Genomic DNA, 27,920 nt, shown 5'->3' on the forward strand with positions numbered 1-27,920 from the left:
AAAATTATTAATCATCGAACTAAATTTCTCGAATCAACCGAACAAATGAGTATGGATTCTTTTTGCATGATATCCCAAGAATCAGGTTTTCCAAAAATATCCTCATTTTTATTGACAGCCTCTTGGATGTTTTGCAGACGACGAAAAGGAACTCGAAAAATTCCTGCCGTTCACTGCCTACGGCCTAAATGAACAGTGAGGGCACTTTCAGTTGTAGCACGGAAAAGTAGTCGGCAAAGGGACGCTTGGCATCTCCCCTCCCTGGCTGCCCACAATGTTAGCCTCAGAAAGCTCGAGCACAAAAAATTGCTAAAAATAAATCTTTAATTTATGATCATTTCAAAGTAATACCCAGGTGTTACTCGTCCGCAAAAAAATGTCCGATAGCAACAGGAAAGATATTTTTCCAGTTTCATGTACACCCAAGTGTCCATCAACAGAGAAGATCATTCCGATGGCGATGGCGATTCTGGCTTTCAGAGACAGGGACAGCAAACATTCGATCTGGAACGAAGAGCCGTATAATGAGACGAAATTTGAGCCCGATTCGCATCGCTGACTATTATTTTCTGGAATATAAAGTTGGAAACGAAACAAACGGCGACAACAGAATCCTCAAAACTAAGTGACACCGTCGTCGATTTTGCCATGATTTTATTCAAAATTTTCTATATATTCTAAGTTATTCAAAATTTCGTCGCAGTTTGGCAAGGCGGCTTTCGCCGACATCAGATAGGATTTGGCTTTGGTATATTGCTTCTGGCGGGCTACCATCACGGCCATGTTGTTCAGTGCGGGTCCGTGAGACGCATTGGTGGCAATGCAGAGCCGGAGGCAACGACGGGCCAGATGTACATCCCCGGTAGTCTAGATAAGATAATCCAGAAAGATTAGGCCATTCTACCATAATTTAAAATATTTTAACAACACTCACCAGTGCGACAAAACTCAAATTGTACCATACGTCGGCTTTCAGATCCGATCTTGTTGCCATCCGAATGGCGCGTTGAAAGCAGGGAAACACCAGATCCAACTGTCCGCCATACAAACAGCAGATACCGATGTTACAGTACAGTTCGGCACTGTGTGCTCCCATAGACAGAATTCTTCGGTAGTAAAGTAACGCTGTTTCCGGCTGGTTTCCGTAAAAATAGCTAACGGCTATGCAGGCCAGAGCTTCAGTATTCATGGCATCCAACTGGGAAATTTGCCGGTAGCGACGCACCGAGGCTGAAAGGTTTCCAACCAGCTCTAAAACTCGGGCTTGCTGGGTCAGGATAGTGATATCATTGGGCAGCTTTTCGAGAGAACTTTTGCATATTTCTAATGCGGCCGTTGGTTGGTCAATTTTGATGTAGATTCGGGCGAGAAGTAACACCGTATCTGGATGGTACAGTTCAGCCAGGGCCGTTCTAAGATACTGCTCCGCTTCCCGGGGACTTCCAGTGGTAATCAGACAGCGGGCTTTCTGAGTATTCCACCACCAGCCGGCAGCGGATCGCTTATTGTTCAGAACCGCATCGCAAAGTGCCATCGCCTTCCGGATCTCCCCCTCGTGGTAGTACAGATACTGGAACAGTGGCTTCGAAATAGAGTCCTTCTCGGCGTATTTATCCGGATGCAACCGGGAGATGTGAAACAGTGGCCCCGTTGGATCGCCAACGGCAAACATCGAAGCTGATCCCAGTCGTATATTTCTGGCAGATCCTGCGGTTCTTGCGGTTTTCAATGCAGATTTGTTGCCAAGAGTGGATCCAGGTCGTTGCAGCGAAAGCGTTCCCGGGCGAGACTGACAGAAGGAAGAGCCAAAAAAGAGAAACAAAAAAAAAAAACACACATCAGTAGATCATTTTTAAAAGCCTATTAATATGATTTTGATTACAATGCCGGTAATTGGTCTCCCAGTACCAGTTCGGGGCCGAGAACCAGCTGCCGTTGCCTTTCCCGAAACCGTCGTTGCAGAAGTCACGGCCGCTGTCCGGATCGAGGTGCCCGGTCGTGGAGCTGTTGCGATGGTCTGCGTGTCCAAAATATCCTCTGCGCGCACGAAAGAATGTACATAATTTCAGGTATAATTTGCTAAAATGCATTTTCGCATTCCCAACCGATAAATGTATGCATGCAACGAAGCGAGTATAGCTAATGCGATGCAGGCAGAATAATCATAAAAAATGAACGCGAAAAGATGTGCAATAAAACGCAATGAGCGCAGGCTAAAAAAAAATAAAAATAAGTACGATATACGGTCGAATTTGTGGCCAGAGATGAGGAATGCAAATCTTTTTGAGCGATACGGCAAGCGGATCAAGTCATCTAGCAGGATGCATTGGGCCGAATAAATGTAAATCAATAATCAGGGATCAGATTGAATTTTTCTTGGGGATCGTGTTTCGGAATACAAATGCCATATTAGTAATGTCTGCAAGCTGTAAAATATAATCTTTGAACAGATTAATTATTTAGGACCAATATCAGATTCAGGCAGATGTGCGACGAACATTCCCGGTAAAATGTTCCATGGAAAATATACATCAAAAATTGCAATTGAAACCAAGACATCAAAGATGGAAGAACTGTCGTTTGATAAATTGCCGAATTCTCAATGGAGAATATAAATAGTGGAACTGTTTTTACTTGGATTAAAAGCGAAAGAGTCAACCCAAAAAATCTCAAACCAGTGTCTGGAGGCAGAAGGTGAATAAGACTGTTGCCTAGCGGGTAGAATGCCATAGGGGCACGGACTGTTAATTGAACTGCGTGGTGCCGTCTTCTGTTCAATTGAGCTATTTCCTCATGTGTTTCGCATGTTGGGTAGCCAAATTGGAAAAACGATTTCCCCGAATATAAGGAGCTAAGGGTGCGAGACCCGTCTCTGCGCACCTGATTCATCTAGTGGAGTTATAATGTCTCTTGTCATTCAAATAGTGTCATTATAACATTCTTTCTCTAACGTAAACATAAAGTGTGTTTTCTAAGAGATTGCTGATTCGACATTTTTATAAAACACATGCCAAATTATGAAATGGTCATTTTTTTATTTTTTTATTTGGTGGATAATTTCTTGGCATTTAACATTTAAATATGATTGGAATTTCAAAAGTTATTTCGGGCATTTTCGGGTCGCCATTTTTCACAAAGGTCATTCTGGAGGTTCAATTTTAGCTAGGCTAATTGACCGTCCGTGAGTTTCCCTTGATTGATCAGAAACCAGTTGAAATTGCATATTAAACCAAATGCATGCTACTTGGGGAGTCGTAGATCATGCTGAGCATTTTTTGCTACTAGTGACCGAGGAATTATCTGCATCACCACAAGTGTCACAGGAAAGATGGGGCGAGGAAATGATCAGCATTTGTCTTGGTGGATAATGTGATCTACTTATTACTTATAATATAATCATGTGTTTATTGCTCTGGGTAGCCGGCTACCGGCAAAACGTTGCAATGTTATCGCGTTTTGTATTAATATGAGCTTCCTACTAAAAAACGAAATTTCTTCCGAAACTCTTGAAACTCCGGACAGCTGGCTGTCTGGAGGTTCGCTATCGATTCATATATTTATTTCATTGTGTTCTGACAGCCGTTATACTGGCAAGATATCACTTGATCGTCATCAATCGAACAACAACGTCTTACGCGATACGAAGTAATGTCGATATCTACTCTCTAACCAAAATAATAACATGAATAGATCCTCCTCGCAGTCTAAACTATATTTACATCCGTCCTTGTTAAGCACGGTCGCAAAAAATATCTGTTTGGTTATAAACTTCACGGGAGCATCTTAAACATAGCGTTTAACCCAAAGACAAATAAATCAAACGTTCACGGAATAATCGACGGATTTTAGTCTATCCCGATTTTGTCGTGAATACGACTTACTTTACTATGGGGTGCCTTTTCAAAATTTACCTTCTGAGAGAGTGATAAGTTTTTGATCGTGAATATCTCGTGTTGTATCTAACGAATCAAAATAATTTTTGCTACATGCCATCGGAAATATGATCACAATTTTATGATAAAATATTCAGTTGTGTGACATAACCTCGAATAATTCAAAATTAAACTTTCCTGAAAAGTGTGGTATAAACGAGTATCAAAGAGGATAATTCATAAGGCGCGTTTGCCTTGCTCGTATTTTTAAAGCTCATAGCTCAGTGATCAGTGAAAGGATTTATATAATCTAACTACCAATAGAATCGAAATTTTTCAACTTAAACGTGTATAGCAACAGCATTAAAATATTTCAATAGTACATTATTGAAAAACCTGTCTCATTTGACCCATGTCAACACCAGCTAATCAGAACGCGTTCGGAGGAAGAGAACAAAATATCTGCTGCTGTACAACAAATCGTTCGAGAAAAATGTTCCGAACAGTGCTTAATATCGTAGTGAGTTCTACTATTTGGTCCTTCTGAAAGGCAGGAATGAATCCCGTACAGCATCCGAATAGTTTCTTCCAATGAAATGCAAATCCGAAATGAAATATCGAAATTAAAATTCTTATGCTGCTATTTTTATAGCCGTTAGGACCGCCCATTAGTGAAAAAGCTACAAACGAAATCAGGTAAAAACAAACCTCTCAACAAAAATTGGATTAGTTTAGATTTTATCGCCAAATGACTGGCAGCTGTGACGTAATCGCTCCGACAAGAGCGATTACGTCACAGCTGCCAGTCATTTGCATTGGTGAAAAAACAACGACACGAGGACAACGGTGGAGAGCATCACACAAAATCAGCCGTTCTAATGGTTCTAAAAGTTTTCTAAAGAACTGTTAGGATATCGTGCTGGCAAATCGAAGGGAAATATCATCAGTTTTTGCACTTTTCGCTGTGTGAAATTCACAGTAACCTAGATCAAGTGAAGCCTTCTTTGTTTTTGCGAAAAATGTGCAAAAGGGGAATTCTTGCATAATTCATACAATTGATCAACTAATTGATATTCGGAAGTGTTAAGGAACATGTCAGTTGTTTTCGTATTCACGACATCAAGTTATGTCTCTGACATTACCACCCGCCTTTTTACAGCCGGTAGTACAGTAATGTCGTATCAATGGTGTAGTGATCTCACAAAAAAAAAATATTTACACAGAGTTGTGACCAAAACTGATTAAAAATCCAATCACAAAATAATACCCTATTAAGCTAGAATTTCATATTCAAAAATAATAGAAGTGCAGAGTTTCGCATAGTTCGATTGTTTAGGAATAATTGGTTCAATTGAAATAGATCGTGAGAGGTAACCCAAACAACTCGAACTAAAACAAAGACTTTGTCTCTATAATCAATAGTCAAAATGGATATAGTCGGGTACTATCCCTATTGAAAGCGATGAGATTTTATCTAAATCCGACCTCCGGCTGTTGAAAGATAAAAATGTCTAATTCATATCTTCAAGTAATTGACGACATAAAAAAGCACGGTATTTTCAATACAGATGTTAAAACTGTTTGTATATGATGGCCCGTCCAATTAGTGGTCGTTAAAACGTACTGCGACAGTCTCCGGACTCCGGTTCCGTTTTTCAAAATGTCCAATATAAAACTTGCATCGATTTCTCGTGAAATGTTAAGGCGAAAGGCACCCTTCGCACCATTGAGTGGATTAAAATTGTTTTTTTTTATCCTATTGAAGAAATATAAAGAAAATTGTTAAACATAGATTCGCATCGAGATAGATGAATTTTGGAAAGTAAAGAAACATGACATACCACTATCATATCACAAGTTGCATAAGCATATCTACGCTTTTGATGTAATTGATGAATGAGAAAGCACTAAGTATTCTACAAACGATAACACTGAAGTCTAAAACAAGAATTACATATACTACTATATGCGATTGGATGGAATAGTCCTCGTGAATCGTAACTCTTTAGAGACATCTTGAAGACTATGTCAATGTTACACGAAAATTAAGGACCACTCAAACCCCGCATCAGAGCCGGCAAAGTTAGAACATAGATCAATAGGATATCAGTTTACCCTAATTTCTGGTAATTATAAGCTTTCGAAGGTTCGAAGTTCGCACTGGTAACCAATTCCAGGCGTAAGGTGATCAGCTTGAAATCATCTGACCAACAATCAGGTCTATTTCAAGAGTCTCCAGTCAAAACCAAATTTGCAATTAGTCTGGAACTAAATTGATATCCACTCACACCCGCCACACGGGGTACGCGCCCTGTTGGTCATCTTCCAAAGCCTAGGGACTTTATACGAAGCCATTTTATATAAATCTAAATTCTCGATCCAATGACACGTCCAATAATCAGCTCGATAATCATAACCCTCGATCAGTTTTGTGCTACATCGCAATTTCGGAAATCCTGCGAGTATAAGACACGTCTTCTCGTATAATTACTCTCTCAAGCAGAAAAAAATAAAATTAAAAAAAAACAGCACTGGGAAGCCACGTTCGCGTAACAAAAATGAGAAGCACCAAAAAATATGTACAATAATAATCAAGATTAAACAGAGAAGCGAAGCTGGCTACCAGAGCGCATAAATAAATGTACGATACGAAAGTGCAGATAGTGCAGCAGGAGTTGGATTGCAGTGCTGCAGGGTGTAAATCAGGAGTGGGATGTGCCGTTGTTGTTGCCACCGAGCTTACACGCCGAGCGAGCCATTGCCACTTACCATGCACAAACACACACACAGATGCGTTTGTTCGCCAAACCCGCTTACCTGCCACATCGTCGTCTGCCTCGATGTCATCGATGTACACTCGCTGGGTCATAGATCGCATCTTCAGCTCCCAAGGACCTTGATGAAGGGCATTATTCTGCAGCAACTCGTTGCACACCTCGATACACTCATCATATTTTCGACGACGAAATAATGATACAGCTGCAAAAAATTTGTCCATTATATAATTTTCTTCCCGGGACTGTCGTGGTTTTCTTGTCCTTCCGATGTGGTCTTTTGTTGGCCAGTTGAAGAGGGAAAAAAACAAATCGAGAGCTTCGTAAGATTCGCTCGTTTTATGTGTGCCTTTTTGCTGGATCCGGCGTCCGTTTCCCTTAATTTCGCTGCAAATTCTTCGCCAGCAGGGCCCCACGGACCACTTCTCCTTCCGATATTTTCACTGCAATCTTTCGCGCAATCTTTTATTATGGAATGGAATACTTTTGGGGTCCGGTTCGACCACTTTTTGCCTCCAGAGCAGTCAAGTCCAGAAAAGGGACGACGATGACGACGGCGACGACGACGACGACGACTACGGTGAACAAAAATGTAGATGTTTTTAAATTTGCAACTTGTTCGTTCTTTTTTACTTCCCGGTTTTGGTTTCGCTCAACGGATGCGAGATGAATTAATTCGAGAAACACCTCACTTGGGCAGTGTTTTGTCCATATTTTTTTGACAATGAATTGATTTTGGTGGTTTTCGTTTCCTGTAATTTTGCCTCACGCACTGATTTGACCTGACAAACGACGATTTGCGCTAGCTGAACTGTTACAATTCCTTATTTGAAAGAAGAACTCGAAACCTGAAAATTTCTCACAAGGATTGCAAAAATTAGAAATAATTTTCGATAGATGTTAGCGGATTATTCAAGCAGTAGAATCCTTCTCCTAGGCATGTTTGTTTTGAGCTGTTTTATGTTTGCATTTGATTGTTACCATGGCGATTTACAGCTGTCAGATTTACATCGGTGAAAGTTGATCTGTCAATGAAATATTTGCTATTTTCAATTTCCCAAATTATACTGGCTGCTATCATAGTTTCAAGCAAATGTAGTTAAGATATATGGGCATATCTTTTATTCAACCTCGATCGGAAGTATGCCTCGTCGCCATGTTCAACCCGCGTGAGAGGCGGAATATGCACAAACGCTGCCTTTCGCGCGACGAATGGAATGCGGAAAATGAGAGCTGAGTTTTACTCTCACCACTCTGTGTGGTATGTTACCGCTGACTATGGCGAAACTGAAAGCATATTGTAGTTCGATCTGGTGGAGAGTAGTAGAGGCAACATAGTTAGCGTTTTGAAGCGTTAGAGGTTCAGGGCTTCGCTGTTAATAGATGTTAACGCAGAGAAAGAAGTTAGAGGTGTCTAATTCTTCGATGAATAGATATTCTCAAGTTTGAATACACTTTTTTTTAACTTATTATAGTTAAAATGTAATTAATAATTCAAGTTATGTCTCTATATATCTACAAACGTTCCGGTAATTTGTTCTGAATCACACAAAAATCGCCTTTAAATTTATATGGTATTCTTTATATTGAACTACAGTAGAATTTGAATGGAAACTAATCGCAATTTTCGAATATATAACTTTTGTCGGCATTAGGTTTCGAAAACCGTAAAGATCTGGGACACTTTAATTAATCAATGAAACGAGAACTGCATATAATTTCATATTTCCCCTTTTTTTTGTGAGGATTTTGTTAATTGTTGTATCTTTTGAACTACAAGGGGCAAAATATGTTTCACCTACGAATAATGAAAACAAACCTTTCTCTTCGATATTCATTATAATCAATGAACGAAAAATCGCATTCCAACATAATTAGATTTATTTCGTGTAATATATATTATGACATGCGACTACTTTTATTTAGCTTTACTTCGTTTGCTTCATATTTTGCAGTTCATTTTGTTTTTTTTCTTCTATTAATTTTCTTTGTACCGAGTCTGTAGCAAAAGTACTTCTCCCTCTTTTTCTGCCCCAAATTGAAGAACTTTCGATGTTTAGTTTCGTTTGTCTTGTGACGATTTTCCTTGTAGACATTCTACAACTTTTTTGGCATTTTGAATGTCAATGGAACAATGTCAGGAGAGATACCAAACTGAATTGACCCGTTGTCAGCAGCAACAGTGATCAGGATAACATTTTCCATTTTTGCAACTGAACTTTGTTCAGAATTTCCGACGGTATCCTTTATGTTCACGCTTATGTTATAAAAGTCACTTTCAAGAAAGCCTGATGCAGAGAATGTTTACGGATCTGAACGAAAGATTTGTTTGTAGAATCGCACCGTTTTAACAACATGTAACAAACAATAATCATAATTAGAAAGTGGTCCATGTAACTAAACAAAAATTAGTTCATGTATCCCACAGATCAATTGGAAGTGATTTCAAGACGGCAAGAAATTTGTTTTGTCTGTCAACTTTTCTGTAAAAATTGAATAATTTGATATGTATTCACGATAACAATAAATGTCACGGCGTTATGTACCACAAGTGGAACACAATAAACTTTTTGCAGAAAATCGTGAGGTCACGGTTCATGAAGCTTCACGCAGAGTAAAACCGACGACGTAAAACTTTGATAATTAATAACAGTAATAACAAACGTTAGACGCGCGCAAATTTTGGATTCAGATGTTAGATTCTAATAAAATTCATTCTTAGTTTATAAGATATATTTGAGAAATCTATGTGAATTTATCTTCTGACTCTTCAGGCAGCAACTTTAGGAACTTTTGGAATTTCAGTTGAACCACACCATTTAATTCTGAAATCTTCTTTTTGCTTCGAGAATCAAATAGGACTTTTCTATACGACTCGAAACTAAAAAACCGGAATTAGGAGTACATTAAAATTCTATCAAGCCAAGAGGACGAATGTAGGGTGATAAGTAAGTCGATGCCTTTCAAGCATCGCACCTGGGTTCGATTCCTAGCTCCTGGAATTTTGTTTGTTCGAGAATCGAAAGACCTGAAGGCTAAAATCTCTATAATAAAAAAAATAATCAAATGATGTATTAAACTAGGCCTTACGTCGTACCCGGTCTCGGTTGAAATGTTGGTTTTAATTAATAGTGATGCAGTACCCCATCTACACACAAAAAATGTTTATTATGCAGATGACCTAATCCCACTTATAATGCAATTCATAAAGACCCAAATTATTAAATGACCTAAAATTTCATTTGCTATGACGTAATGTTGGATAAAAATGAATATTGCTGGTCTCGACTCTAATTTGAATTCGGAGAGCAAGTGCGACCATTTACCAGTCAAGCAGATGTGTGTTTCTATGGCTCAGTCGATTAATAGACGTACTTTGTGATCCAATGATTCTAGGTTTAAGACGCCATAGTGCCGCTTTCAGTTTTTGGCATTAAAAATGCCTTACTCTTCACTATATGGGGCCGGGTGTCAATTAAAAGTTTCAAAAATAGTCGCGTAACCTTTTTGTGTCATAATTTTGAACGTTAATAACTCGGTCATTTGTTGATGGATTGTTATAATTTAACAACCAATCGATTCGGAAACTTTCAACTTAAACATGTATGACGACGTCGTTTCAGTATTTCAATAGCATACTATTGAAAAAATGGTTAGAATCGACCTATGTTTTCATCTACCAATCCCTGTTGTACAAAATGACGTCAACTTCTTGTTCGGCATAGGAGGCTTTGCGTCATGCATAAAAAACACCGCATCGCTGTGCGTAGTATGAAGAGAAATCTATAAATATATGTTGCACAATATTTCTTTGCCTAGTTGATGTTTGACTGTGAATGAAACAAGTAGCTCGTCCAGTGAGCTGATGACTGGATTGTATATGCGTTCACTTGCTGGATTGTCGCTTTTGCATTATGTGTTGGTGAAATTTCCTGTTGTCTGTGCAACACCGTGTTCGCTTGAGTATCTTATATATCATCTAGCTATTGAAGAACCGAATCAGGTTACCGATTCTTTTGAAATATCCCATGTATTTAGCAAATTTTTGGTCGATTTTGCCATTAAAAATGTCTTACTTCGCTTCCCGAGGCTGGGTGTCAATTTAAAACATGCAAAACTAATCGCGTAACATTTTTCTGTCATAATTTTGAACGCTTATAACTCGGTCATTTGTTGATGGATTTATACAATTCAACAAATAATCGATTCGGAAACATTTAACTTAAACTTATGAGACAATGTCATTTGAATATTTCAATTGCATACCATTGAAAAATTGGTTTGAATTGAGTATTTTATTTTGGTTCTCTGGAAACTATCAGGCCAATTCAGAATTATCGGCGATAGATTTTTCGGATCTAATTTGCAGCGCTTGTTCCTCAATGATTTGTTAATGGATTTTCCTCATTCAAATGATTTTAAAACTTCAATATTGAAAGCTTAAAAATATTTTAATTTGTCAACGGATCGGTTTGCATACTTAAATCTTCATTCCCATACGAACAAAACCCTAGAAACGTTCCATTTTTAATGTTATTGTGCTCGGTCGTGTCTTGAATACAACCCTCTAATTTTTTTTTTTATTTCATTGAACATCATGCCATGGAATTTTAAAAACTCGCAATATTACATGTTCTTGAATGTAAATTTACGAGAACCGCGATGATCCATTAATGTGCATCTTATAAAATGAAAAATCGCATTTTTTTTGCACTGTGTAATCGAAAAAAGAAAAACTTGCTGTAATCGAAAAATGGCTTGAACCACTACAAATCGCTTAATTTATAATAATTTCTAAATAGTATTTAATGAAACACGCTTCAGTTAGAATTCCGAGTACATATTTTCATTGTATGTAAATTCCATTTTTGAGTTGAGAAGTTCATGCTAATACTTATGCATGTGTGAATCTGATGGTAGTTCATGTGTTGTTCATGTCATCTTTCGAAATCAAGGCTCGACAACCATCAATATTTTCTGGCACAGCAGCTCACGAAATACGTCCAGAAGCGCACGACGATCGGAATTGAATTCATTTAATTTTTAATTCTCCTCCATAGAAAGTTATGTTTAGTCAACTGTTGAATTTCATTGACTCAATTTAAGTCAAATACGGTTTACTTAATTATTGCTTATTGACTGAACTCTTACTGATTACGATTTCAATCTGTGTGATTATCATAAATTGAATGCTGAAATTCCACGTATAAATTGGGTTGATGTACTAACCTTCCAGCAGTTGAAAAGTTTTACCGTAAGTTAGATTCTATTTTCCAACATCTCGTTCCTCGGAAAGGACATATACTTCAATAAAAAAAACCGGACGACCTTGGTGGAACAGTAAGCTTCGCAACCTTCGGAACCGCCTAAGGAAGGTTCGAAAACGTGGTTTTTGGACAAAATGGGAAAATGATAAATTACTCGTGCGAGATTTGAAACGTCAGTTCGAATCACTCAATGCATCGTGTTTTCGGATTTATATTTCTCGACTGAAAAATTTCAAATCTGATCCAAAACAGTTTTGGTCTTATCGTCGGAATCGTAGAATTCCTGAAAATGTTTTCAACGGAAATCACTCGTCTACAGCAGCTTTGGGTTCAGCAAACCTTTTCGCGTCATTCTTTCAAAGTGTGTTAAGTAATAACCACCTTTGTGAGAATCGTACCTGAATAGCCTACCGATGTATAATCTGAATCTACCAGAGATTGTGTTCACGGCAAGTGTAGTGTATACCAATCTGCAACGTGTTAATGGATCAAAAGGAGTAGGATCGGATGGGCTGCCACCTTCATTTCTAAAAGAATGCTCTTCTGCTTCAACTTTATCGGCTTCGCTGCTTTTAAATCGTTCTTTAGTTGAGTGTTATTTTCCGTCAAAGTGGAAAGAAGCTTTAATCGTTCCGCTTCATAAAACTAGTAACGTTCAGGACGTCGATAACTACAAAGGCATTTTCATTCTGAGTTTCTTACCAAAAATTTTCGTCAACAACGATTAATATGATGAGCTACGTTTTTACACTGATTGACAGACTCGAAAAACGACAACAAGTTGATGCTTTGTACGTCGATTTTTCGAAAACTTTCAGCTCGCAATAGAATAATTGAGGCGTAGTGGTTTTCCTGACTGGTTGACTAATTGTATTTTTTCGTATCTCACAAGTCGCATGGATTCAGTTCGTGTAGGATCTTTTCTTTCAGATTCTTTCAACGTTATATCAGGTGTTCTCCAAGGAAGCCATCTTTGACCATTACTTTTTGTACTGTTCGTGAATGACCTATGTAGAGAATTATCGCCATCTAAAGTAATGTATGCAAACTGTCTCAAAGTGTATCGCATCATTACTAGCCTTGTGGATTGCTGTGCCTTACAGATGGACGTTGGCAAAGTTATTGACTGATTAGACAGAAACGGCATGAGTATAAACATTAAAAAATACATTGGAATTACTTTTCACGATCGCAATGCCCGATCGTATTTGAATACTCTATCATGACTGTTCCAATTCAGCGCATTTCTGCTGTTAAAGATTTAGCCATCGTCCTCGATCGTAATCTTCGTTTCACCGAACGATTTTCTTTATTTACGACAAAGGCATACGCAGTTTGGGACTTATCAAACTCAACACCAGGGACTTAGATTATATGTATTTCTTAAAGTCAGTTTACGTCTTTTTGGAGTGATATTCTGGGCACCCTACCACAACGTCCACATCGATCGAATCGAACGAGAGCAAAAATGTTTCATTCTGTTTGCGCTACGACGACTTCCATGGCAGAACCGTCTTCAATTATCAAGCTACGAAAATCGCGGCGCTCTGAATAATCTACCTACACTACAATTTTTCTTCAACGACTGTTTTTTTTTCGACTTGCTTTCAAAGAAAATCGATTGACCAACGCTTTCAAGCATCGCACCTGGGTTCGATTCCTAGCTCCTGGAATTTTGTTTGTTCGAGAATCGAAAGACCTGAAGGCTAAAATCTCTATAATAAAAAAAATAATCAAATGATGTATTAAACTAGGCCTTACGTCGTACCCGGTCTCGGTTGAAATGTTGGTTTTAATTAATAGTGATGCAGTACCCCATCTACACACAAAAAATGTTTATTATGCAGATGACCTAATCCCACTTATAATGCAATTCATAAAGACCCAAATTATTAAATGACCTAAAATTTCATTTGCTATGACGTAATGTTGGATAAAAATGAATATTGCTGGTCTCGACTCTAATTTGAATTCGGAGAGCAAGTGCGACCATTTACCAGTCAAGCAGATGTGTGTTTCTATGGCTCAGTCGATTAATAGACGTACTTTGTGATCCAATGATTCTAGGTTTAAGACGCCATAGTGCCGCTTTCAGTTTTTGGCATTAAAAATGCCTTACTCTTCACTATATGGGGCCGGGTGTCAATTAAAAGTTTCAAAAATAGTCGCGTAACCTTTTTGTGTCATAATTTTGAACGTTAATAACTCGGTCATTTGTTGATGGATTGTTATAATTTAACAACCAATCGATTCGGAAACTTTCAACTTAAACATGTATGACGACGTCGTTTCAGTATTTCAATAGCATACTATTGAAAAAATGGTTAGAATCGACCTATGTTTTCATCTACCAATCCCTGTTGTACAAAATGACGTCAACTTCTTGTTCGGCATAGGAGGCTTTGCGTCATGCATAAAAAACACCGCATCGCTGTGCGTAGTATGAAGAGAAATCTATAAATATATGTTGCACAATATTTCTTTGCCTAGTTGATGTTTGACTGTGAATGAAACAAGTAGCTCGTCCAGTGAGCTGATGACTGGATTGTATATGCGTTCACTTGCTGGATTGTCGCTTTTGCATTATGTGTTGGTGAAATTTCCTGTTGTCTGTGCAACACCGTGTTCGCTTGAGTATCTTATATATCATCTAGCTATTGAAGAACCGAATCAGGTTACCGATTCTTTTGAAATATCCCATGTATTTAGCAAATTTTTGGTCGATTTTGCCATTAAAAATGTCTTACTTCGCTTCCCGAGGCTGGGTGTCAATTTAAAACATGCAAAACTAATCGCGTAACATTTTTCTGTCATAATTTTGAACGCTTATAACTCGGTCATTTGTTGATGGATTTATACAATTCAACAAATAATCGATTCGGAAACATTTAACTTAAACTTATGAGACAATGTCATTTGAATATTTCAATTGCATACCATTGAAAAATTGGTTTGAATTGAGTATTTTATTTTGGTTCTCTGGAAACTATCAGGCCAATTCAGAATTATCGGCGATAGATTTTTCGGATCTAATTTGCAGCGCTTGTTCCTCAATGATTTGTTAATGGATTTTCCTCATTCAAATGATTTTAAAACTTCAATATTGAAAGCTTAAAAATATTTTAATTTGTCAACGGATCGGTTTGCATACTTAAATCTTCATTCCCATACGAACAAAACCCTAGAAACGTTCCATTTTTAATGTTATTGTGCTCGGTCGTGTCTTGAATACAACCCTCTAATTTTTTTTTTTATTTCATTGAACATCATGCCATGGAATTTTAAAAACTCGCAATATTACATGTTCTTGAATGTAAATTTACGAGAACCGCGATGATCCATTAATGTGCATCTTATAAAATGAAAAATCGCATTTTTTTTGCACTGTGTAATCGAAAAAAGAAAAACTTGCTGTAATCGAAAAATGGCTTGAACCACTACAAATCGCTTAATTTATAATAATTTCTAAATAGTATTTAATGAAACACGCTTCAGTTAGAATTCCGAGTACATATTTTCATTGTATGTAAATTCCATTTTTGAGTTGAGAAGTTCATGCTAATACTTATGCATGTGTGAATCTGATGGTAGTTCATGTGTTGTTCATGTCATCTTTCGAAATCAAGGCTCGACAACCATCAATATTTTCTGGCACAGCAGCTCACGAAATACGTCCAGAAGCGCACGACGATCGGAATTGAATTCATTTAATTTTTAATTCTCCTCCATAGAAAGTTATGTTTAGTCAACTGTTGAATTTCATTGACTCAATTTAAGTCAAATACGGTTTACTTAATTATTGCTTATTGACTGAACTCTTACTGATTACGATTTCAATCTGTGTGATTATCATAAATTGAATGCTGAAATTCCACGTATAAATTGGGTTGATGTACTAACCTTCCAGCAGTTGAAAAGTTTTACCGTAAGTTAGATTCTATTTTCCAACATCTCGTTCCTCGGAAAGGACATATACTTCAATAAAAAAAACCGGACGACCTTGGTGGAACAGTAAGCTTCGCAACCTTCGGAACCGCCTAAGGAAGGTTCGAAAACGTGGTTTTTGGACAAAATGGGAAAATGATAAATTACTCGTGCGAGATTTGAAACGTCAGTTCGAATCACTCAATGCATCGTGTTTTCGGATTTATATTTCTCGACTGAAAAATTTCAAATCTGATCCAAAACAGTTTTGGTCTTATCGTCGGAATCGTAGAATTCCTGAAAATGTTTTCAACGGAAATCACTCGTCTACAGCAGCTTTGGGTTCAGCAAACCTTTTCGCGTCATTCTTTCAAAGTGTGTTAAGTAATAACCACCTTTGTGAGAATCGTACCTGAATAGCCTACCGATGTATAATCTGAATCTACCAGAGATTGTGTTCACGGCAAGTGTAGTGTATACCAATCTGCAACGTGTTAATGGATCAAAAGGAGTAGGATCGGATGGGCTGCCACCTTCATTTCTAAAAGAATGCTCTTCTGCTTCAACTTTATCGGCTTCGCTGCTTTTAAATCGTTCTTTAGTTGAGTGTTATTTTCCGTCAAAGTGGAAAGAAGCTTTAATCGTTCCGCTTCATAAAACTAGTAACGTTCAGGACGTCGATAACTACAAAGGCATTTTCATTCTGAGTTTCTTACCAAAAATTTTCGTCAACAACGATTAATATGATGAGCTACGTTTTTACACTGATTGACAGACTCGAAAAACGACAACAAGTTGATGCTTTGTACGTCGATTTTTCGAAAACTTTCAGCTCGCAATAGAATAATTGAGGCGTAGTGGTTTTCCTGACTGGTTGACTAATTGTATTTTTTCGTATCTCACAAGTCGCATGGATTCAGTTCGTGTAGGATCTTTTCTTTCAGATTCTTTCAACGTTATATCAGGTGTTCTCCAAGGAAGCCATCTTTGACCATTACTTTTTGTACTGTTCGTGAATGACCTATGTAGAGAATTATCGCCATCTAAAGTAATGTATGCAAACTGTCTCAAAGTGTATCGCATCATTACTAGCCTTGTGGATTGCTGTGCCTTACAGATGGACGTTGGCAAAGTTATTGACTGATTAGACAGAAACGGCATGAGTATAAACATTAAAAAATACATTGGAATTACTTTTCACGATCGCAATGCCCGATCGTATTTGAATACTCTATCATGACTGTTCCAATTCAGCGCATTTCTGCTGTTAAAGATTTAGCCATCGTCCTCGATCGTAATCTTCGTTTCACCGAACGATTTTCTTTATTTACGACAAAGGCATACGCAGTTTGGGACTTATCAAACTCAACACCAGGGACTTAGATTATATGTATTTCTTAAAGTCAGTTTACGTTTTTTTGGAGTGATATTCTGGGCACCCTACCACAACGTCCACATCGATCGAATCGAACGAGAGCAAAAATGTTTCATTCTGTTTGCGCTACGACGACTTCCATGGCAGAACCGTCTTCAATTATCAAGCTACGAAAATCGCGGCGCTCTGAATAATCTACCTACACTACAATTTTTCTTCAACGACTGTTTTTTTTTCGACTTGCTTTCAAAGAAAATCGATTGACCAACGCTTTTGGAGATCATTGTTTGTTGTCATCGCTTCAATAGTTTTTATCATATATTCAATTTTACCATAAACAAAGACACATTTAAAATTAAAGTATTTATAGTATTTAGGTTAATGAGTGTTGTTATATAGTAGTAGTCTGTGCGATAATTTTATTTTAATCGAAGACAAATTTTAAATAAATAAACAATTTGAAGTACTCTCCCATTCATAATTTTATTTTGTACTGAAAATTTTGTTTAGAGCTTTAGCATTTAGTCATGACATCGGTTCACTTTAGATTATTTTATGACATAAAAAACTGCCAACCTTTGCTCAACATCAACACAGCAGGTATGAAATTATTAATTCATTACTTTCGTGGATATTGCCTGAATGTTGTTTCGCTCACTTGCAACCGGTGGTCATTTTCGCCCGAGTTTATACAATCGCCTTGTTCATTTAAAGCACACTGTCAGCCGTAACGCTAACGATTGAAACGCTTCGTGGTCTTCTCCCTGAGCAGTTTGTCGCATTTAATTCGGATAAGCTTCGGTCACAACGAGAGCCGCTTGGCGAGGATAGGTATTGAAGTGAGCAAAAAAAATAAAGATCGTCGCCACAATCCGTAAACGAAGCACTTTAGATTAGATCCAGCGCACTGTCATCATTTTATTCTGCATGTTCGGTTGGGGCTGCTTGATGCAACAGATTTTATTTTATCATTTGAGGGATTTTGTTCTTGTGCATTCGTTTTTCGTTAGAGTTGACTTTGTTATCTTCCCCACTAGTTTGCGATTCGGTTTTGAACTATTTATTCGCTGACCGTAGAAGTCCTTTGTGGGATGATTGTTTCCCAGTTCATAGCAAACGAAGAATAATTTAGGGTAAACGTACCCACATGTTTCTCTGCTTTGTCATTCCCGTCAGTTGAAGTGACTCTGTGAACCTCAAATGGTACTACATGAATCTATTTGTCAAGAGCAAACAGACTTCTAGCCTGACGTGTCAACCTAACTCATGCAATTCTATGTTCGTTCTATTGTATTCAACAACTGAGGAGGTTGACAAGTAGTTGACGAAATACGTATCTGTCAAGAATACGGAGGAAAATAGTAAAATTAGAAAGGATTTTTTGCCTTACAGCATTTTACATTAGTTTGAATTGAACTTGTTAAAAAATAAAGTAGCTGCTGAGACAATTTACACTCCTTTGTGGAACTTCAAATTTTGAAAGTAAAATAGTCATTTGAGGCCTAGAATGTTATTTTTCAGATGTTCATAAGTTATTCAGACTTAAAATTCAAAGAATTCAAGCTTTTGTGGTATTACGTCTAACAAATCTATACATATACGAGATCCTAAACCTATACGATAACCTATCAAATTGGCAATTCAATTTATGAGAAAAGGTTGGTGTGAGCAAATTTACTACTCCTAATATATTAAATCATATTTTATTGTTTAAATGACATAAAAAAAATTCTGAAAAAGACTTAGAAATTGTTAAACCGGTTTGATCTTGATTTCAAAAAAGGGACAAATTAATTTCACGTCAAAGGTTGATGTTAATGACAGGCTTATAACAAAAAATATTGCGAAATAAACTAAAGACGACAATTTTTTTTTCATTGCATTTATTAATTCTCAATTACTTTAAATGAATTGAACGTTTATTTTCAATTGGATTGTTTAGATAGCCCCTATTAATTTCCTACAAAGTCGTTCTGGAAACTTGTTCGGTACAAATAAAAGTACCCCGGCTAGAAAGATTGAAAGAGAAACGGCGCAATTTAATTAGAAGAGTATCCTTGCGAATCCCGCATCTTCAACTAATATAAATTCTGTGTGTAGCGGTTCAAAGCGACAATCATACAATATTTGGCAGGAATAAAATTTGTCTTGGTGCCAAAAGAAGTATTTAATCACATTCTGATCCCAGCAATCGATGTTCCATTTTCAGAAGTTCAAGCAAAACTAGAATCATAAATGAAGTTCCCCACTGTACGGAGACACTGACAGCACTCCTAGTGAGAAGTGGGTGTACATTTTTCCAATACATACCGTGATTGTGTGAAATGTGTAGCTAACTTTATACAAAAATTTTAGGAACAATTACGTACCCATTTCACACCATAGACGTTTTTTGTCGCGGGCAGCTCAATTTCATAACTATTACACTGGGAAATGTTTATGATATTTGATTTATGCTAGAATTTAGATGCTGTTATTTATCTTCACATAAGTGTACTGATTTAGAGCTACCTAAATGATGATCCGCATGCAAGTCGGAAATATAAATTGCTTTCGAAGTGCTAAAAACATACATCGCCGATTTCTGGCAGAAAAACCTAACAAATTATCCAGCAGTTCATTCCCAACAGCCTTGGAGAATCGACGAATGTGGATTTGTGTATAAGAGAATTACACTAACATTGCGAGATTTGTTGGAAATCGATGACCAACTAGCAAGAAACACTAGTAATGGAAATTCTTCTGAACGCGTTACCACCTTTGTATCCTAATTTTTTGAGCTCACAATTTCTCACACACGTTAGTCAACGCTTACTTAAAACCTTGCGTACATAGAGTCGAAAAGTTTTTTGGCCCAAAAAGACGAAAGACCTTAAGGCTAAAGTCTCTATTCGAAACAACTAGAAATTGATCTGAAATCCCAAATTCTATTGTTTGAATGGCTATTTTTTAAAAACGAACTAAAACATACGTCTTATTTTGGTTTCTATAATAATGTTAAAATAACAAATATTTCATGTAAACTTTGAACAAATTTGGCTTTCAATAGAATTCTGTCAGGTAAATTTTCAATTCTTGGATAAGCACTGGCCATTTTTTACTGTGTATATACTTGTAGTGTGCCTTATCGATTTCCTGAAACATTTTTTGGTCACTATTTATATACAATTGAATCAGAATTCGTAAAAAAAATACGTATCACAGATAACACAATAAACTTAAACTTATTATATAATAATGACAAAATTTTTATTATTATTTTATACATCTTTTAATATATATTATATTTATTTTGTCGATATATTATATTATATTTTGTCGATTTTCAGTTCTGAATTTCCTGATTAAAATTTCCAGTTCCCAGTTTCCAGTTTCCAGTTTCCAGTTTCCAGTTTCCAGTTTCCAGTTTCCAGTTTCCAGTTTCCAGTTTCCAGTTTCCAGTTTCCAGTTTCCAGTTTCCAGTTTCCAGTTTCCAGTTTCCAGTTTCCAGTTTCCAGTTTCCAGTTTCCAGTTTCCAGTTCCCAGTTCCCAGTTTCCAGTTTCCAGTTTCCAGTTTCCAGTTTCCAGTTTCCAGTTTCCAGTTTCCAGTTTCCAGTTTCCAGTTTCCAGTTTCCAGTTTCCAGTTTCCAGTTTCCAGTTTCCAGTTTCCAGTTTCCAGTTTCCAGTTTCCAGTTTCCAGTTTCCAGTTTCCAGTTTCCAGTTTCCAGTTTCCAGTTTCCAGTTTCCAGTTTCCAGTTTCCAGTTTCCAGTTTCCAGTTTCCAGTTTCCAGTTTCCAGTTTCCAGTTTCCAGTTTCTGAAACATTTTTTGGTCACTATTTATATACAATTGAATCAGAATTCGTAAAAAAAAATACGTATCACAGATAACACAATAAACTTAAACTTATTGTTTAATAATGACGAAATTTTTTATTATTATTTTATACAACTTTTAATATATATTATATTTATTTTGTCGATATATTATATTATATTTTGTCGATTCTCAGTTCTGAATTTCCTGATTAAAATTTCCAGTTCCCAGTATCCAGTTTCTAGTTTCCAGTTTCCAGTTTCCAGTTTCCAGTTTCCAGTTTCCAGTTTCCAGTTTCCAGTTTCCAGTTTCCAGTTTCCAGTTTCCAGTTGGTCCGAGTTTTTGTAGAATATTTTAATATTACGCGTGTTTTAGTTACATTCCTCCTATAGAAAACTCAAATATTGGTTTCTACTCGACATATAAAATAGGTTGAATTGAAATGTAAGCGCAAAACGTATCAAGAATTGGAAATATACTCTTAACCCAGCTGTGTGTAAACAATGAATTAATTTTCCTTGTACATTTTGTAAGTGCTGGATTCGAAATGAATTTTCAGGTACAATCTTGATTCTCATATCTATAGAGTAAAAAATTAAAACAATTACATGCTCTTAGTACAAAGTAGCTTAACAACAATAAAAATAATAAGCCAAACTTTATAACCAGAACAATTGCTCAGCTACAGTAGAATTCTACTGAACTTTTCCCTTGGAATTCGCTGAATGTTTCCATCAACATCTTCTACCTAAAAGCAAACTATCAAATTTTACTACACTGTCCTTCACGCAATTTCGCCGTTCGAACGCGTTTTCCCTTAGACTACCGCAGTGTCTGAATTCACAAAACGTACGAGAAATTTAATATCTCTGACATATGATGCACTCGTGTATGTCCTGCATGCAACAGTGACAAAGCTATCCCCGTCATAGGACGTTGCTCCAGTGACCAATGGGAACCTCATAGTCGAGTTTGCTCGATTCATCGTCGAGTCACAGCAGAACGAAGCTACGAGAAGTACAAATTTGACATGAGAAGAAAATTAGAACCAATTGCTTTCAGTATCTCAAAGGAATGCATTTAGGAGGTTAATCGAGACAAACTCAAAATCGAATGATCTGCACGGACGCCAAAATGCATACTGCTTATGTTATGCCACGTCAGAAGTGCACGTTTGAATAGTAATTTTGGCATAACGAATGCATGTACACAGAATATTTCACCGTATATTTGAAGGATGCTTCTGCATTGCAATGTATTTCATGTTGTTATTCCACTAGCAATATGGGAATCAATATAAGGCATAATGATACACTGATAAAATTGACTACTAAATCAGCCAAGTCTCTGATATGTCAGAAAGTAAAGTTAAAGGTCGTATACCATTTACCATCCGAATCGGCTCCTTTACTTTTTTCTTTCTGACATATTAGAGACTCGGACTATAAGATCTTTCATTCTAACCTGAGAAAAGCGATCCATTTTGGAATATAGAACCACTATTTCCGGTGCTTCCGGAATCGAAAATCGGGAACCAGGATAGCCGAAATCGATTTGTTTGGTTGTCTACTGATATTAGCTACCGATTGGAGTAGTTTCCAGGCCAGATTAGAAATTGTTGTACGTTTTTCGTTTCGCCGCTTTAAGTGACGGTATCAAATTTTCAACACATTTATGCTATATTTCTGGAATCTAAAGTCAGATCCGGATGAAATCTGGGAGTTTTTTCGGGACTATAAGACCTTTCTTTTTTATTTAAAAGATGTTTTTATTCAGGCCTATTTGCGTACAAGCTTTACGTGGCCGAATTAGCCGATTTTTTAAATAAACAATTTTTCGAAGTGGATCTCGTTGTCACTCTTTTTCTAGGAAGAGAAGAGCTTCCATTTCCCTCCTGCGAGGGTTGAGGGGCACTTTGTTCGTGGCTCGTCTCGTCCTCCATTGCCGCATCGGTGGTTTTGTTGTTGATTTCCGTCTTCTTTTCGTTTTCATTGTTGTTCATATAAGACCTTTCATTTGAGCCTAAGATTGTAAAAGTCGGTCACACCATCTCTGACAAAAGTGAGGAAGCGATTTGAAATAGGAATTTTTTCACTAATCACTGTTATTTTGGAACCGGAAGTCGGATTCGTATAAAAAATCAGGAACTTTGTATGGGGTTACAAGACCTTTCATTAGAATCTAAGTTCATTAAAATCGGTTTAGTCAACTCCAAGAAAAGTGAGTGCAAAAACAAGTTACATACATACATACATACATACATACACACATACACTTCCACATATACAGACATTTTGCGTTTTCGACGAACTGAGTCGAATGGTATATGACACTCGATCCTCCAGGCCTCGGTTCGAAAATCGGTTTTCACAGTGATTGCATAACCTTTCTATATGAGAAATGCAAAACTAATGTATCAAACTAATATATTACTTACAAAGATAGTTACTAATGAGCAACCGACTATACGACTTTTGAAACGAATAAAATACATTTTAGTACACGCAAATTAGTGTTAGTGACTTTTGTTTAGGAAAGTTTTGAATTCAAAAAGGCAGCGGGACCTTTCAGTTAGTTTGCTGCTTTGAAATATTACATAAATATCTTTATTGTGACTGAATATGTGGTTAAATTAGTCAGCTTGTACAGATTTCATTCAATGCTAGAAATAACATAGCTTGTTTGTGTTTTAGATTCGACATCACCCAAATTTCAAACCTATTTGCGGTTTGCTGCAAGAGTCTTCTTTATTGAGCGTTGCATTAATCTAAGAATATTCCAATGATCTACAATGATCAACACGCACCCTAATAATCGCATCGGTTAAAACAGTAAACAACCAATGGCGATCGCCTAGATTCAGATACATTCCAAATTCTGGTCTTTGCCAGGCTGTGGTGATAAATACAACAATGAAGTTGAATACATATATAAGAACGTGAATTATCTCAAAAACCACGCTGAATCGCGTTTCCGAAAGGCACTTGGTTCTTTTGGTCGATAATGTCTAGAGTTGACGTAAGCACGAACTCTATCTTGTTCCGGTTGAGTCTAGACTCTGACGGGAACAAAATCGAATCACAGTTATTATTGAATTTGATATAACTACAGAAGTTCGAAAGCAGGAATTTCTAATAATGGTTGTAATAAATTAGATAGCAAATTTAACACATAAAAAATATATCACAGCCAACTTTTAACATCGTTCCAATCCAAAATTGTTCAATGATTGTTTTATTAAATGAATAATTTATTTAGAGATTTATTTGGTTTCTTCTTTTAGTTCTTTGAAATTCTGACCATTATATTTCGATATAAAGCAACGGAAGAACTCATTTTTTTCAATTAATGAACTTTATCATGAGTCTTGCAAATGAAAATAAAACGTCATAATTGATTTTGTTATTATATTGTTATCATAAGTTTTAACTTTCAACGATTACGGGTCCAGGAGTACATGCTGTAACCTGTTGTACAACGAAATGTCACTGAATGTTTCTAGTACTGGTTTGAAATGAGTACCGATAAACTTATCTAAAGGTTTCCACATCCTTATCCAATACGAAGAAATTAAAACGTGTGATTTGCGAAATCATTCTCCGATAAGTCACCATTCTGATTGGTTTCAGCACGGATGCACAACTAAAAGTGCAATCTATACTACACCAAGGACGTGTCCGATTCGGGTAGCTCGGGAAAACTTGACATCAGCAACAGATGGTGTGACGTTCTTCGTTCCTTTGTAGTTTTGCAACTAAGCTCTTTGATTGAAGTGATTGACATTTCTTTTGGTGCAATAATAATTATATTGGTTGCATCAAACAGATTGGCTGCTTTATATATTAATTTGGGGATTGAAAAAGTGGTTGCTATATGCATACCGGATCCTTTTTCCATTACCTGCTTGATAAGTCCGATACCTCACTTTCATAATCACATACTTAATCAATCTATTTGTATTTTTCGTAAAGAGTTACTGTCTTAACGCTATACAATTACTGCGAAACGTGATTTTTAGCTCGTGGCTCGAAGGGTGTAGTGAGTGTGTGTGCAACAAAAATATACAAGGCCAGGTAGCACCGGTAACTTCTTTATCAAGATATCAGTCAAAACATGGGCTGCATAATTGAGGCATATTCGATTGGGAAAGGAAATTCTATAATAGAAGGGAGTAATATGCTGAACTTTCCGACATATCGAGTCATACAACGTCACACAAGTAGGAGAGATCGGGGCTAGACCGTACACGGGGTTAAACCGGACAGCTTAAATATCTTATAAACCAGTAACTATTTCAATCCATGGATTGGCTTTGTATCCAGTTAGCTGGATGACGCTGAGTCAATTCAACTTCTGTGCATTGTAATGACGGTCTGCTTATGGCTATGTTTCTATATGGATTTCTATATTTCTATTTTTCTTCTTGTCATTTATTATATTTTACATCAAATATTTGGTACTCCAGGACGTCAAGATTCGAAACAATACTTATATCCCCGGCGAGCAGGTTTATGTCTCACACAAGGTTGAAACCCAGAGCCAATTCACTCGAATACGGCTTATTTTGCTCTCATAAAGTTATCTTATGATTTGGCGCCCTTTTGTATTCATTCTTCATTTTTATGTGAGACTTATAGTCCGGTTTAGCCTCGCGGTTTCTAAATATTGGATTTTGGGTTGGTCACTTTACCGTGACTTGGTACTAAAACTAGTGCATGTTTTTCCAAGTCACAAATAGAGAATTGTAGCTGAAGGTTGAAGCTACATATCGTTATAGATGAATTGGATAAAAATCTAGCTATAATGGAATAAAGAAATAATGCCCCTTAGGGTGTCGGGTTTAGCCCCACAGTTTCCAAAAATTTTTCTAAACCATAAACTGTAGCTGAAAGTTAAAGAGGCCAAACCCTAGTTTTAAAGAAAGCTTTTTATAATAATCCAAAAAGTGTCCGTCTTAACCCGGTCTCCCCTACCATATTATGTGTACTTAGTGTGAGTGCGGCTGTAGTCTCGGATCGGCGGTTGAATGCAGAGCATAAAAAAGTAATATTTTGATTTTTGATATATCTTCACAGGTTTGATCAAATTTAAATTTTGTTTAAGCCATTGAAATTTGAGAAACAATTATCCGGTCGTTCAGATTTTTAAATGAAACTTTATCACGGATGGAATTCGATTCAAGATAAAAATTCAAGACAGACATTCAAGTTGAAATAAAAAAAAAACAAGCTAAATAAATCTTGAACTTAAATTGAAAATTCACATATCATTTCCATAGTTAAAAAACCTGTTTTATTCCACCTAGTGGTGTAATGATGCCTTTCTCATATCAATCATGCTATCATATATAATACTGTGGTATTTTTCAAAATAATTTTCTTCGATTCTTAAAAGAATAACCGAAATCGGTTTGTTTGACCGTCTACTGATAAAAACTATCAATTGGAAAAGATTTGAGGTCGATTTAGAAATGTTTTAAGGTTTTACCCCATTGTCAGTGATAGTATAAAATTTTTAACACACTTTACCCTATATATCCGGATCCAGAAGTCGGATCCGGATGAAATTCAGGAATTAAGTATGGAACCACAGGACCTTTCATTTGAACCTAAGTTTGTAAAAATCGGTCGCGCCATCTATGAGAAAAGTTAGAACACATATTTTATTTATTTTGCACATTTTACCCCATAACTGCCGAACCGGAACTCGGATCCAAATAATATTCAGGATTTTTTTATGGGACCTCAAGACCTTTCATTTGAATCTAAGTTTGTGAAAATCGGTCTGGCCATCTCTGAGAAAAATTAGTGTACTTATTTCCACAATTTTTTACACATTTTACCCCATAATTCCGGAACAGGAAGTGGGATCCAAATAATATTCAGGAATTTTATATGTGACCACAAGACCTTTCATTTAAACCTAAGTTTGTGAAAATCGGTTCAGCCATCTTCGAGAAAAGTTAGTGCACTTATTTCCACAGTATTTTTACACATTTTACCCCATAACTCCGGAACCGGAAGTCGGATCCAAATAATATTCAGGAATTTTGTATGGGACCTTTTACCTTTTATTCGAACCTAAGTTTGTGAAAATCAGTGACGCCACCTATGGGAAAAGTTAGAACAGATATTTTTTTTGCACATTTTACCCCATAACTCCCGAACCGGAAGTCGGATCCAAATAATATTCAGGATTTTTTTATGGGACTTTTAGACCTTTCATTTGAATCTAAGTTTGTGAAAAACGGTTCAGCCATCTCCGAGAAAAGTTAGTGCACTTGTTTTCACAATTTTTTGCACATTTTACCCCATAATTCCGGAACCGGAAGTCGTTTTCAAGATATTTAGATGTAAAATTCTAATAACTAAAATTTTTGATCAATTATATCACTTTTCACTACCACACTTGAAAGATTATTTAAAATCTACTCGACCGATTGTAATAAACATTTTGCTCAAAATTGCTTGGATGTATTTCTAGATAACACCGTAGTCTTATAGGTATATTAAAGAAATAGTAGGGGAGAGTGTTCGGGTACCGGCACCCTTTTCTTTTAAGTTCATAACTTCTGACTTAGTGCACGTTATGCGGACATCTATACATCAATGGAAAGCTAAAGTCCCTGGATAACAATTGATTAAAAAACTAAGTTGATTCATTTGATTGAAAAAAATTGTTATCAATTTAGTAAAGCGATAAATTTTGGTAATTTTAAAAAAGGTGTTCGGGTACCGACACCCCAAGAAATTACGCTAAAATGGAGAAATATAAGTAAAGACTGCAGTTATTCAAAGAAAAAAATAACAGAATTTATTCTTTTTGGAAGCATTTCTGACAAAAATATTCATTGTCTGATGGTGACTTCGCAGTGGCTCTCTTGGTCGAATGTTTGGATGGTGGCGTCTATGGTG

General features: G+C 36.7%; 1 protein-coding gene across 1 annotated transcript; it reads right to left on the reverse strand.

Annotated features, from left to right (window-relative positions):
• Positions 1 to 637: 637 nt before the first annotated feature.
• LOC131430846 (tetratricopeptide repeat protein 8) lies at positions 638 to 7,570 on the reverse strand. The gene is made up of 4 exons (XM_058596075.1): positions 6,690 to 7,570; positions 1,883 to 2,037; positions 935 to 1,789; positions 638 to 867 (listed from the first exon to the last, which is right to left on the reverse strand). The coding sequence occupies exons 1-4, from the start codon at positions 6,868 to 6,870 to the stop codon at positions 655 to 657; spliced, it is 1,404 nt and encodes a 467-aa protein (XP_058452058.1). The 5' UTR covers positions 6,871 to 7,570; the 3' UTR covers positions 638 to 654.
• Between the last annotated feature and the right edge of the window lie 20,350 nt (positions 7,571 to 27,920).

This window comes from Malaya genurostris, chromosome 2, assembly GCF_030247185.1.
Source record: "Malaya genurostris strain Urasoe2022 chromosome 2, Malgen_1.1, whole genome shotgun sequence".
In the NCBI taxonomy this organism is placed as follows: Eukaryota; Metazoa; Arthropoda; class Insecta; order Diptera; family Culicidae; genus Malaya; species Malaya genurostris.